Here is a 14,912-nt window from a genome sequence, read left to right on the forward strand (position 1 = left end):
ATACTCTTTCCACATTTTCATAAGTATGTACTATTTCTTTTTTTTCGTTTACAAAAAACACAAATGATCCATTATGCTGCTCAAATACTTGTTAGACAACGCAAGAGTCTTTGAGCTCATAATAGTAGAGAATGCCTAAGGGTACTGTCACGTGTTTTGAAGTAGTCGAAGGGAGTGGTCCACCCGTTAACCTACAAACGGTTAGGAAATACTAGGTGACACGTCGGAATTGGCCCGACGATTGTCCTCCGACGTATAAGTATCTCGATATAAACAAATAATATTAATTAATTGTCAAGATAGTGTTAATGTGATAAATGGGGCTTTGTTGCTCATTGGGTTGATCTGAGCCTTTATGGGCCGAATCCTAATTAGACACATCAATCCTCTGTATTAAAATAATCTCAAGATTTAAAAAAAAAAAAAAAAAAGATTAGTTAATTAAGTTCGGGACTTTATTCTTAATCTCATTTTATTATTCTCCCCACCATTAATGATAAAGGATAATATTAATTTTACAGTATAAGTCTAAAGTGATAAATAATAATAATAATAATAATAATAATAATAATAATAATAATAATAATAATAATAATAATAATAATAATAATAATAATAATAATAATAATAAATTGGTACGAATGGATTAAATGATAAGAATTAGGCAACGTCATTAGTGAGATTCAATCTGATGACGTGTTTCGTATGCGTCACAAATCACAATAACTATGATATACTATAACAATAAACGCAAGTATAATAGAGTCACTTCGAATATTTTTATTTAATTTTATATTTTTGTTAGACATTAATTATTATATTAATACATGATTATTGATAAATATATATTTTTGGGTTGCTAAAAATTCAAAAAATTAATGAAATTCAACAATATGTAAAATTAATATTATTATTAAGTTATATATTAAATAATAACTTACTAATTTCACCAAAGTATTATTTTATTTTCTTAATATCTATATCTATATATATATAATAATTATTATTCTATTGAAAAAGTTATATATTAGTGATATAATTTTGGCAAAAAAAGGAAATGACAATTGAATCGAGACATCTTTTACGCATAGATTAATCATAATATTATAAATATTAAATATACACTATACTATGCATTAAATAAATGTACGTACCATACCATACCATACCATACATTCCATATTTCTTAATTTAAATATAAAAAAAATAAAAATAAAAATTAATCAGTGATCTTGTCCAACAATAACACAGTATATAAATATGGGCATTAGCATCTACGGGATTTTGGCGGCACCAAAATCGCACCTCGACTCCTCCGTTTACCACCACCACCACCACCACCTTAATTCCCCCTTTTCCCCTATAATCTAGGTTTCCGATTTCCTCAATCTCTTCCCCATTTCACTTCTCCTCGAATCTCCACAGCAATTATACTACTATACTATTATTCTCTATTGGATTCCCCAATTTTTTAATTTTTTTTTGGAAATGGAAATGGAGGAATCTGAAAATCCATGGCCCAGCCTCTTGTGTGAAGAAGAAGACTCGTGTTTGACGGAACAGCACTCCTTCAAATCCGACGGAAACTTTGATTTTTGTTCTGTTTCTGAGTCGGAATCGGAGTATGTTGAAATGTTAATCGAGAAAGAGACGATCTTTGAGCCAAACAGCGACGAATCTTCACTCGGGAGTGATGGAATCTGGTTGAAATGCGCACGTAGGGATGCCGTCAAATGGATTCTTCACGTCTGTTTCCTTTTTCATAACTGACTTTTTCTGCATTTAATTTTATTGCTGCAATTTTTTTTAATTTTTTTTTTAATTTTAGTGTTGAAAGAGTTTTTTTTTGGTGCTTGTTAACAGACGAGGGTTCTCTTTGGATTTCACTTCCACACGGCGTATCTATCGCTGATTTATTTCGATCGGTTCTTTTCGAGAAGGTCGATTGATGTAAGTAACTGATATGGGATTTTCACTATTTATGTTTGTACATTTGTGTAACTTGGGATTTTTTGTTATTGATGTTTTGATAGAATGGAAAGTTATGGGCTATTCGATTATTATCCGTCGCCTGTTTATCGTTAGCTGCAAAAATGGAGGAATGCCAAGTGCCTGCTTTATCCGAATATCATGTCGACGAATACAATTTCGAAGGGAGTGTGATACAGAGAATGGAATTGATAGTGTTGAATACGTTGGAATGGAAAATCAGCTGCGCCACTCCTTTTGCTTATCTAAACTATTTCGCCACCAAGTTCTGTGGCAAATCGAGTCGTATAGATCTGATTAATCGAGCGGTTGAATTGATCTCGGCATTAATGGAAGGTAAGTTATAAAGATTTATTATATCTGATGATTGTTTTAATTCAAGAAGCTTTTTTACTTAATCGCTCGATTTGTTTGGTGCAGAAATTAATGTGGTCGAACACCGGCCATCAATTATTGCAGCTGCTGCAGTTTTAGCAGCTTACGACTATCGCTTAACCGAAAAAGTAATTGAGATTAAGACGAATGCAATCCCATCATGGGGGCCCCTAGAAAAAGTGAGTTTATAATGGTGTAGCAAAAGATTAAGCTACTTTTTTTTTCTCCTACTAATTAACTTCAAAACATTATTCAATTCATTGGCAACAGGAGCACACTTTCTCGTGTTATAGTATGCTGCAAGAAATCGGGATGTCGAAATCCAAGGCGTCGAAATTGATTAATTCGTCGAGTTTACTATCATGCCATTCAAGCTCCATCGACATTCTTGACCACTCGATAATCACATCGAGAGTCGGCAATAAAAGAAGGCTTACACATATCAGTGGCGATCAATATTGTTCTAAGCCCAAGATTCCTAAATCGTAAGGAATCGAAGCATAATCTTTTATTAAGGAGATGGTTCGTGTAATTTGCAGATAATATTGGATTAAGTTTCTTTAATGGAGTTCTCTTTGGGGGAGGGCTCCATTTTTGCAGCATTGAGCAAATGCCAATAGTGAAAGGTGGAATTAGCACAAATAAAGAGGAGTATATACCTTTTTTTGCTTACAAGTGATGAGTAAGGTAAAAAAAAAAGCCGGTTGTTGAGGGAGTGAGAGCCAAAGGATTGATTTTTTTAATTTTTTTAAAAAAAATTCTCGTAATTTTGCTTCGTTGCAATGTCGATTCTTTTGAAGTGATTTTTTTTTTTGCATATTTATGTTTTTATATTTTTCAACATTGTTGTTGAAAGAGCCATTGAGATGCTTTCTATGCAATATTTTTCAGAAGGCAATGGTGGGGGAAATAAGGAATGAGAGATTGTTTCTTGTTTGATGTGATTTATCAGTGTGGCATTTTGGTTGGCTTTTGTTTGAGCTTTTCAAAATGGTAGGGGCACTTACTATACAATGTGTTACTATAATACATATATATTTTATATTTAGGTTAAACTACTATCGGCGGCTGATGTATGGTTAGATTACGGAAAAAAAACCCCTCTTGTTTGGGTAATTACATCCACTCCTAAACCATGAATCTTCTTACACGTCTACCCTTATGATATCAAATTCAACATAATTTTCTAAATTCCGTGGAATATTCTGTAGTTTGTACGTGAAAAAACGCAGTTTCTGATATGCCACAATTTGATATTTAGAAGCTAAGAGACACATCCTATGATCATCTTGTTTCAAAATGTGGAGATCGAATGGGGTAAAACATGTACAAATTGGAGAATATTCTACTAAATTTGATAATACAAGGATGAACGTGTAAGAAGATTCATAGTCGATGGGTGATTGTAATTATCCAAATATAATAAGTTTTTTCGTAATTTGAACTTAGCTCGATGGCTGTAAATACCCCATACATGTATCTTTAAGAAAGCAAGTTTTAAATAACTATCTAGGATTATAGTTTTCAAATGATAGTTGTCATAAACACACACACGCACTATGTAGTATTTAGTATTTACATATATATACATTCAAGAAAGGTGAGAGATTTATATATCTGGTCAAATGTTTGATGGTGAAAAGTACTGGCAGGCCTATCCCTTCATCACATGCTTGCCCTCAGTACATAGTTTGTCCAGTCTGTATATATATATATATATATATATATATATATATATATATATATATATATATATATATATATATATATATATATATATTTTATAAATAATTATTGTGAGCTTCATTCACATTGAATTACTACCACCATGGTATCATTCTGCAGTCACTGATCTGCTGGTTGTCTAAAATTGTGGCCCAGCAGTTATTGTGTGTAACAAATATGCTAAGGCAATCATTTCAACTATGTAGATGAGTATATCGATGTTTGGATGAGTTTCATTTTTTATTTTTTCTTATTAATTTTTTTTTCTTTGAAAATATTGATAAGGAAATTGTATAAAACTATAAAATTGTTTTGATTATTTGTGATGAGATACTGAGATATATATATACTCAACTTAAAAATACGATTGCTTTCTAGAAATTGTATATTTGCGTGGCCATTAGTTGGTGTTATGGGTGAAAATTGGAAAGGAATTTTCGATTTACGACGATCATGATCCAATTTTTTTCGATTTTGAAACAATATTTTTCATTCAAAATTTCGAATTCTGATTTTTCCGAAATTATTTGAAAAAAAATTGGAATATATATGAGATTCCGATTTTCGATCCGATTTGAAGTTCTGAAGGTACACTTGAAATATTAATATTATTATGTATTTTATATTTTAAGTGCCAAAAATTGAAATTTTTTTGAATTTCGACAATTCCGATCTGAATTTTTTTCCATTTTGAAAAAAGTTTTTTCATTCCAATTTCCGATATATTTTGGAACAAAATCGGAACTAGTTTTCACTTCAAAAAAAAAAAACGGAATTTTTCGAAAGGGCTAATTTCGATATCCGTCCGATTTACACCTACATTAGGATTTTTCAATAATTTCTATTTGTAAAAAAATGTTTCGAAAATCATATCTTGAGTATAGATTATATATTTGATTTCTAAGTTGGTGCATATATTTAAATTTAAAATAAAATAAATTATTTATGTTAAATCAAAAATAAAATTGGATCGGCCCATAAATTTTGCCAAGCAAAAAATTATCCGGAGAACAGATTTGACCGCCAAAACGAGATTCAAATATTCAAAATGTTACGCCACACGCCTGTGACCTACGAATGTAACAGACAAATCCAAACCCACTATTTATTGGGTGAGCGGGAATTGATATTACATCTCATTCGTCTGTCATGCTGTCACCCAACCCAATCACAACAAAACCCTCAAATTGAAAACTAACGGCACAGTATTCTGGAAAAATCGAACTCAAACACTAATGGAGAAAAGACTCCGGTCGTCGCTGCAAACCTCCGCCGAGGAATTCCTCTCCTCCGCCGCCAAATTACCCTACAAGTCCTCCAAATCCGCCATCAAAACCTTAATTAACACCTCAATTAAACCGTCCTCCGATCTAAGTTCCACTCTCCCCATCTCTCTTTGCAACGCCGTTTCACACGCCATTTCCCAATTCCAGAATCTATCCACCTCGTTCTGCACGGGTTCCCCGTTAACGCCTCCGGCGAAGCGCGTCCGCAGATCCGCCCGTAACAAGAAAGACGACTGCGCGTCTCCCACACAGCGCCAGGAAAATGAGAGGCAGCGCATCTCCGAAAAGCTCCAGGTTTATACCTACATTTTGCACCTCTGCGTTTTCCACCCTAAAAACGTGTTCTCCGTTTCTGAATTGTTGCCTGCAGCTAAAGAGTTGCATGATAACCTGTTCCTGTTCGAGTCTGATTCGGTTTTGCTGTCGGAGATTGCTAATTTATGTGAAGAATGGTGGAAAGGCGGTTTATTGGGGAAGGAAACCCTAATTTCTCAGTCGTTGGCTGTTATTCTATCGCGCTCCTTGACCTTGAACAAGAAAGTGGATGTTCACAGAGTTTATACGGTTCGTGATGCTTTATCGTTGTTTGATTTTGAGGATGAGAGTATCGAGGACTTGAAAAATTTGCTGATTCGGTGTGTGATTTCACCTTTGTATTTGAAAACAGAGGAGGGTAGAAAATTTGTTGCTTTCTTGTTCAGTCTTAGTGTGCAGCTCACGAAAGAAATGTGTGCGATGATAAAATCACAGATCCCATTTGAGCGTAAATCGATCTTGGAGGCGTATGGTGAAATTGTTTTTAGAGCATGGAAGGCAGAGGAAGCCAAATGCAAGGATGAGATTGAGAACGGGTTTTTACAAGGGTTGGTCGAAAGTGCTGTGTATGCCAGCTCTGCAGCATTAGCAGCATCAATTAGAAGGATTTTATGCGGTTTTGTGAATCAACGAACCACAGAGGGAGTAGAGAAACTATTCTTTTGTCTGGCAGAACCAGTGATTTTCCGATCCCTTCAGGTACTATAATCTGTGTTTTCATCATATTGAAGACAGTAGTTGAATAAACTTTTGTTAATAGTGAGAGTATCTGTTTTTACAAACCAGTGAAGCGTCATTCGGCAGTGCTTTACAAATTCCTGAATCTACTCCAGTGTTACATATGACCCTTTAAAATTCAACCCCAAGTGTAAAGGTCTCTTTGATTTTTCACAAATTAAATATTTGAAGTTTACTTTCTCATATTAGTTTCCAAGTAAATGTCTGATATTCAACCGATGATGTGAAAGTTGACGAGTGTTGGAACAGCAAAGACATTATCCTTACTTTTGCTCAGTATTTTTTATTTCCCTCTCCAATTTATGGTTATTCTATATTTCAGTTTTCAATTAAAGCATGACTCAAGAGAATTTTCTTTTGGTCTACTTTTCGCAAGATAATTATGTTCTTTGAAAAAACAAATAATTGCACACTACAAAGATACTGATGTTTACATTTCTAAATGTTGCAGGTTGCAAACTCAAATGTTCGTCAAAATGCATTGCACTTACTTTTGGACCTGTTTCCTTTAGAAGATCCCGATGCCACCAAGGAGGCTAAAGATATGCTACTAGAAAAGCAATTCTTTCTGTTGGAAAAATTACTTTTGGATGAATGCCCAGAAGTGAGAGTTGTGGCTGTTGAAGGCTGCTGTCGAGTTCTTCATATGTTCTGGGAAGTTATTCCTTCACCAACAATTACAAAAATTATTTCAATTTTTTTTGAAAACATGTCTCTTGATGCTTGCACAGAGGTCAGACTCTCTACAGTCAGTGGTATTATATATTTGCTCGGCAATCCTCAATCTCATGAGGTCCTGAAAGTGCTCTTACCTAGATTGGGCATACTTATTATGGATTCTGCGTCAGTAGTGCGTGCAGCTGTCACTGATCTCCTTCTTCTCTTGAAGGACATTCGAAATTTTCACTTCCATAAGGTAATCAGCCCTATACACTGAACTCTCTCATTTTTTGTCCCTTTTTATGATCTTTCTCGTTCTACCCTTTTCGTTTTTCTTCTTCAGATAGTGGGACTAGATGTACTATTATCAACTCTTGCTGATGACCAACCAAATATTGCAAGGAAAATCACAAAACTTCTTCTACCATCGTATTTCCCCTCTAAAGTGACGGAAGAAGAAGCTTGTAAGCGCTGTATTACTCTTATCAAAAGGTCTCCTACAGCCGGGGCAAGATTCTGTGAGTTTGCAGCATCGGAAGGAGCGTCGCTTAAATCTCTTATGAAACTTTTTAATGTTCTTATCGGTTTGACTTTGTCATCTGTGAAGCTTGATGATGAGCAAATTGAGGGTTTACTTGTTTCCGCCTCTCACCTCTGTACGGATCTTGCAAAGGAGGCTTCTTTCCTCGCTGCTCTCAAGGAGGAGTTGTCTGCTGAAAAGCTGAAGACTCTTTTTGCAGTTGCTTCTACTGCACGTGCTCAATCTTCGATATGCCACATCATCTCAACCACGTCCCTAGATGCAGTAGGTGACTTTTTTGGAGATTGTCTCGGCTTTATTACTAACTGTAGTGGTTTATCAGACAATATTGAAATGCAAGCTCAAGTGAGCTCCGCCCACAAGATTTTCTTGTCGTGTGGTTGGTTTGATGACATGTTTGAAGCTCTGGTTGGGTTTCTGCAAGGAGTTGCATATGGATGCCATGTCAAATTTGGAATAGAATTAGGGAAACAAAGGGCAAGGTCGGCAACTAGAATGAAAACTAAATCTTCCTTGAAAATATCATCAAAGGCGAAGCAGAGCAATCGGAAGAAGTCATCTAACACTGGCGAAGATAGATTTCTGGAAGATTATGCAATTGCTGTTGGAATAGCATGGCAAATAAAGGACTTACTTCTGTCTGAAAATACAAGGAATGCTATGTTCGGTTCTCGAACTTTGGAAAGTGCATACTTAGCACTGAAGGTCATTTCTGAAGCTAGTGTTGTGCATTGCCTTCAATATGATTATTTCAACACATATCCTGTTTCTGCATACACAACTCTGTCCCTGCATATGGCTCTTCATAACATTAAAACCGGAAGCAAAAATTCTACGCAGGCAAGTGATATTCTCATCTACTGCCACTTTAACGAAATTCTAAAATAATTCTGTTCAACATAAGAAAATGTGATGTTACTATTTCATATCACGAAAATTTATGTATCCTCGGCATCTTTATTATCAATCAACTAACAGTTGGTAACTAAAAATGTTTGTTGCTAATCTGGGCCCATCTCTTACCAGGCAACTACGATGGACTTGACGTTGGACCATCTTCTTCAATGCGCAGATAAAGTATTCAGCGCGAACAATAACAAAAAGTCTGAATTTCTTTCAGAATCTGATGGATGTCAAACTGGTACGTTCAACCTTGTAAATCATGGCGTCATCTTTTTGTACCCTGTTTGTTTCTCTTCTTCTTTCTGAATGTTGAGAAATTGAAAGAAGTTTCATATTTATACTTCGTGTTCTGTGGTCCTTGTAAATGCCATTCTGAAAATTATGATTATTTTCTTAACTCCTTTTTTTTTTTAACGGTGATCCGTATTCAAGCTTGATAAATATTACGGTTGTTAAGATTAAGGTTATCTAACTTAGAATATATTTCCATTTAGCAGTAATGCAATATGGATATACTGCATCCTTATGTTATACCCTCTTCTTTTTTTTTCATTTCTGCTACTGACATTAAAAGTGCCAATTTTTTGGATTGTTTTGCACAGATACCGGAATGATAAAACAAATTAGCATATCAACTACGGTGAAGACATTCACTGAAGTTCTCAAATTCATTGTTGACGCAACCGCTATGAATCTCACTCTGCACTATCAAGAAAGATGCTTGAATTTCACAACAGAAACTTTGAAATTCATCACCGCAAATTTAAGGGAACACGCTGTTGCTCAGCTGCAGTTAACAGAAGAAGACCTAAAAGATATATTTGTTTGTTTGAAAAGCTCATTCACATACGGGGCCAAGTTACTCAGTATAGTGCTCAAAACTCGTGAAGATTCATCATTACCTCAAGCAGAAGCTCACAGTCTGGTCAACGAACTGTTTAATCTCATCGTTTCAGTTGAAGAGTTTCTGGGATACGGATATGGAGCTCGTTTTATCACAGTTGTCCAGCCGTGGGTCCCTGATCTGATCCTTGCTTTGGGTTCTTCCTTCTTGCTGAAAGACACTCCTTTGGAGGTAGATACATACGAGAATGCCACATTCTCATCATGGCTTTCCATTTTAGCAAAGATTGAGCTCTATGAGCTGAGAGAAACGCACTCGGATGAGGAGGTAAAAAATACGAAGGATTTCGCTGCATTCAAGAGAATCGTGGAGGCAATGTGTAAGCTATTGAAATCCAATGAGAAAATACTCGATGCTGTGGGGGTAGTTTTCTTGAATTGTTCGCTAAATGCCTTGAAAAACAAGAACTTAGATATTCTCTTGGGCCTTGTGCATTTTGTCTGTGTAAAGCTAGTTGGGGCAGACGATGGTGAATGGAAAGAACTTAAGTTAATGTTGGCATCTCTTGGAGAGATATACTCTAAAGTGGGGATAGACGAAGCTGAGGAGATATGCGAGAGTGAGGAAGATAGACAAAAGTTATACAGTGCAAAGGCATTGCTTGAACCTGTTTGGACTTCTTTTATTTATAATGAAACGAGAGATTCGATGGACGAAGAATGAATCACCTGCCAATTGGAGCTAACCTATTGTGTGATTTTACAATTATTGTTTATATAGGATCTATATTGAGACTTTTGAAGTTCAAAAAAATAACATCAACCGATTATCTGATGTTTTGCTGCACACTGTATAAACTTCTCTCTTTTTTTCTACAAATTCCTTTCATCCTATATATCTAACTCACGCAGGCGCACAAACGTGCGCGGTGAATTGTTACTTCCTACATTCCTCCACCCTCAGCCAAATTTAAATGCATAAAAGGAAAAATAATATCTATCTGACAAATCATCTGCAAGTATTTTTAATTTTCCACAGGAAAATGCTGTTTCAAGATCACGGCAATTGGCATCCCCAAGAATCCGATGACAATGCTGACAAGCCATTGCATGAATGTGAGAGGAGTCGTGCTTGCAAAAGTTCCCAGGTATTCGATAATAATGATTTGAAACAGGACAGTGGCCCCCACAACCAACACAAAGACATAGTTGTCCAGTATTCCATCAAGAACATCTATTTTCTCCATTTCTCGCGAGTTCACCTCGTTGAACAGCTGCAAAAATTCATCACGAATTTTCAGACAAGCAGGTTAGTAACTTTCTTAGCAAATTATGATGCCATCTTTTCAATTAAAATTTACCTGGCAGAAGACGAATGTATTGAAAATAATTGTGTTAAGGACCAAATCTGAGTCGGGGTAGCCATGAAGTCTGAAAATCGTCTTGCCGTGGGACTGAAGGAACCATATTATAAGAAACTGGTACAAGGATTGTCCTAGAATGTTCCTCCACATGACAACACTTATGAAGTTCCCTTTTCTTCCAACAGGGGCTCTCTTCATTAGTTCCTCATTAGGAGGCTCAGTAGCCAATGCAAGCGCGCCAAGTGTATCCATAATCATATTGACCCACAGGAGCTGAACAGCAGTTAGAGGAGCACTACCTGAAATCGAACACACATTAGTTTCAAGAGCATGCCTTTTTTTAAGGATAAGATCAGGTTTTTATGTTCTCTTACCAGTCCTACAAGCTGAGTAGAAGTTGACAGCCAATGCAACAACATTAACAGTGAGCTGAAATTGGACAAACTTTTGAATGTTTACGTAGACCGATCGCCCCCATTTGGCTACAGTCACGATCGTGGAGAAATTATCATCCAGAATAATGACATCAGCGCTCTCTTTAGCCACCTGAAAAATTCGTCCACAAAATGAAAATTTCACCGACGAATTATGAAAAAAAGAAAGAAAGATAAACAGAAGTACAGAACAGTTCTAAAGTTACCTCAGTTCCCGCAATGCCCATAGCAAGTCCAATATCTGCTTCATGAAGTGCTGGAGCATCATTTGTTCCGTCGCCAGTTACAGCCACAACTTCATTAAACGTTGTCCTAAGATGCTTCACTAATGTATGCTTGTCTAATGGCGACGAACGAGCCATCACCTGAGAAAAAAAATTCCCATATATATATATATATATATATGTATATACATGCATATTAGTATTGAGATGGTTAGTGTATTTATACCTGGATCTTGGGAATCAATTCATACAATTCCTCCAAACTCTTCTCTCGAAAAACGGGCCCTTCTATAGCTACACCATCATCTGTAAGTATCCCACATTCTCTAGCAATAGCCTTTGCAGTATTAATGTTGTCTCCAGTTACCATCCGTACAGTTACACCAGCCGAACGGCAAAGTGCAACTGATTCAGGTACTCCAGGCCGTACAGGATCCTTAATACCTACAATTCCTATACACACGTATCCGGAATCTGGAATGTCGTCTTTTATAGAGAACCCGCTTTCGAGTTCCATATAAGCAAGACAAAGTGTCCTAAGTGCCTCGTTAGCAAACTCATCAATGGTCCCCTTCAAGAGATTTACAGATGTTTCATCAAGGGGGACAACATTGCCTTCCGAATTGAGAACCTTATCGCATGCCGCAAGAATTATCTCCGAAGCACCTTTAGTGTGTGCTCTTAGCCCCCTTCCTTCCGGAAGCTCCAAAACGACCCCCATTCGCTTCTTTGTCGAGTTAAACGGCTCGACTTTAAGCACCTTCGATAATCCTCTCTCTGCCTGAAAATCCCCTCCGAGCGATAGACCGAACTCCAATATAGCGGTCTCCGTCGGAGTCCCGAGAATCTTGCGCTTGCCGCGCCTATTCACTACAACTTCTCCGCCCGTGTTGTTGAAAATCGACTCGAGAAGAATCTTCACCACGGAATCCGGAAGTTCCGAGGATATTCCGGAAGAAGAATACTTGCTCAAATCCTTCACGCCCATGCAAATGCACGATTTCACCACGCTCATGCTATTCGTAGTTAGGGTACCGGTTTTGTCACTGCATATGTTCGTGGCAGAACCCATCGTCTCGCAAGCCGCCAGGTGGCGCACGAGCGCCTTGTCGTTCATCATCTTCTTCATGGCAAAGGCGAGGCTCAACGTCACGGCTAGTGGGAGACCCTCGGGTACCGCCACAACAACTATGGTTACTGCGATCGCAAAGTACTCAAGCAACTCCATTGCATCGTCACCCGACCATTTTAAGGTGGTTCCTTCTCCCCATTTTCTCCCGATCATTTTTTGAACCAAAACAGCGAAAGTCACCACCGCAAAGAAGAGCCCTATCTTGCCTATGATAGTAGCCACCCCGTTCAACTTAACCTGCAACGGAGTTTCGTCATCGCCCCCTTCACTCAACGTGGCCATTAGTTTACCCCATTGAGTCCTCATACCAACCGTGGTTACAAGCATCTTGCAAGAACCGTCCTGCACTTTCGTTCCAGATAGCAAAAACGGGTTCTCGGAAGTGATCATCACCGGCTCGCTCTCGCCAGTCAAACTCGATTCGTCGATCAAAACAGAGAACCCTGTTAGAAAGAGCCCGTCGGCCGGGACTTGATCCCCTATGGAGAGGTGCACGATATCCCCCGGAAGAAGATGGTATATCGACATCTTCTTCCGATAACCGTTCCTCGTGACTTGGATCGAGACCTTCTTCTTCTCCTTGTCCAAATCCTTGAACTGCAACGACTGCCTGTAATCACTAGTAGCTGTCACGAAAACAACAAGCATGATGCTAGCAACGATTCCTAGGCCATCGTGGGCCCCCTTGGGCCATCCCTCGGTTAGTATCCCGACTATCAGAGAGACGAATGCGCACACACCGAGGATCATGAGTGTCATATCTTGGAGGGCTTCCCACACGAATACCCAAAAGCTCTGGGGCTCGACTTCTTCGAACTTGTTTGTGCCGTATAGTTCGCGGCGACGGATCAGTGATTCGGTGGTGATGCCGTTGGTGGGGTCCGTCGCGAGCTTTTGCGATATGCCGTGGGGCCCACCGTGGAATTTGAGCTTCTTGACGTCGTGGCCCTCGACTATGGACTCTAGTTCGTCGGCACAGATTTGAAAACCGGCGGATTGGACTTCTTCCGGGACTGTGTAGTCACTCGGCTGCATGCCTGTGTACCCCATTTTTTTTTTTTATTTACATGAGTTTGTTCTTTTATGGTTTTCTAGAAACATGTATGTATATATATATATACATATATATATATATATATATATATATATATATATATATATATATATATATATATATATATATATATATATATATTATCTTAGAGAAAATCACCTTGTATGAACTGAAATGCAGCTTTAGAAACGAGGACTGCAATTCTCAGTTTCTCCTGTCAATCATTAATCAAGATATAAATATTAATCATCAAACACATACTCTAACACCCAATTTTTATTTTGATTTTTGTTTTTTTCCCAGATCCACTGTTGTGTTTTTTTTTTATTCATAATATTTGAATGATGAAGAAAAAAGTAGTAAAAAATGGAAAAAATCAAGAAAAAAAAAGATAAGGTAATTGATTAATTAATTAAACCTGATTAGTTTTACGCATGGCAGCAGCCTCGTAACGCTTGGAAAGATTAGCGGTGAATCTGAAGCGGCGTTTCGGGTTCTTGACCACCCCGCAGAGATCCCGCCACCGCTGCAGCACCTCCTCCGACGAGTGCTTCGGCATAACATCCCATTTATCACTCAAAAAATTCTCCATTTCTTCTTTTTCTCTACCTTAATTTTCTAAACTAAAAAAAATTCTTTCAAGATTGGTCTCTCTCTAATGGCCAATTAGTGTGGTTAACCACCACTAAGTAAATTTCATTCTTTTATGGGGATAATTAATGAAATCGTGAAGGTGCAAAAGAAGCATACTGATTACACAGAACAAGTTTCATTAATTAGTAGTGTTAATATAATTTGATCCGAATATTTGGTTAGAGAAAGTGTTTAAGGTCCGTAGATAGAAATTGTAGTGATGGGATATATGATTAGAAGAAGTAACTGAATTAACGGTCTTTCAATTCTTGTCCTAAGGTTCCCTTTTTCTTGGGATGTTTGAACGTATACTACGGGGGTCATAATTAAGTAAAGTTTTTTATACTTGGTTGATTATTATAATTATTATTATTTTTTAATTACATTTTTTATTCGGCTGTTAATAACATGTTTGTTTTTTTGTTTAAAGTACTCGTATTTATAGTTTCATTTGAGCTAAGTCCCTCGTGCGCTATTTGAATTATGGTTTGCCAATTAATCTTTACATATCATGCAACTAATTTACAATTGAATCAAGTAACTGATTTTAATTATTTGGTGAATGAGAAAAAAATCGAAAGTCCTATATAATTATAGTTTACATGTACTTGTCAAATTTACATAATTTTAATTTGCAACTAAACACGTCTACTTTGTTAATTGCACTCTTCCAATTCGAAACACAAAAAAACAAAT

The 14,912-nt window shown here is 37.0% G+C and overlaps 3 protein-coding genes across 3 annotated transcripts; 2 read left to right on the plus strand and 1 right to left on the minus strand.

Annotated features, from left to right (window-relative positions):
* Positions 1-1,241: 1,241 nt before the first annotated feature.
* Positions 1,242-3,337, plus strand: LOC105973444 (cyclin-D5-1). The gene is made up of 5 exons (XM_012998463.2): positions 1,242-1,746; positions 1,864-1,950; positions 2,034-2,325; positions 2,410-2,543; positions 2,635-3,337. The coding sequence occupies exons 1-5, from the start codon at positions 1,489-1,491 to the stop codon at positions 2,851-2,853; spliced, it is 990 nt and encodes a 329-aa protein (XP_012853917.2). The 5' UTR covers positions 1,242-1,488; the 3' UTR covers positions 2,854-3,337.
* A 1,859-nt stretch (positions 3,338-5,196) lies between these two features.
* Positions 5,197-10,269, plus strand: HEB1 (ARM repeat superfamily protein). Its single transcript, XM_012998474.2, has 5 exons — positions 5,197-6,389; positions 6,880-7,344; positions 7,432-8,469; positions 8,656-8,770; positions 9,135-10,269. Exons 1-5 carry the CDS (start codon positions 5,325-5,327, stop codon positions 10,097-10,099), a joined length of 3,648 nt encoding a protein of 1,215 aa, XP_012853928.2. The 5' UTR covers positions 5,197-5,324; the 3' UTR covers positions 10,100-10,269.
* On the minus strand, positions 10,172-14,492 carry LOC105973460 (calcium-transporting ATPase 2, plasma membrane-type). Its single transcript, XM_088821656.1, has 7 exons — positions 14,002-14,492; positions 13,743-13,797; positions 11,624-13,566; positions 11,380-11,538; positions 11,114-11,285; positions 10,737-11,038; positions 10,172-10,649 (listed from the first exon to the last, which is right to left on the minus strand). Exons 1-7 carry the CDS (start codon positions 14,173-14,175, stop codon positions 10,401-10,403), a joined length of 3,054 nt encoding a protein of 1,017 aa, XP_088677782.1. The 5' UTR covers positions 14,176-14,492; the 3' UTR covers positions 10,172-10,400.
* Between the last annotated feature and the right edge of the window lie 420 nt (positions 14,493-14,912).

Source organism: Erythranthe guttata, chromosome 8, assembly GCF_056151865.1.
Source record: "Erythranthe guttata isolate IM_541 chromosome 8, IM_541, whole genome shotgun sequence".
Lineage (NCBI taxonomy): Eukaryota > Viridiplantae > Streptophyta > Magnoliopsida > Lamiales > Phrymaceae > Erythranthe > Erythranthe guttata.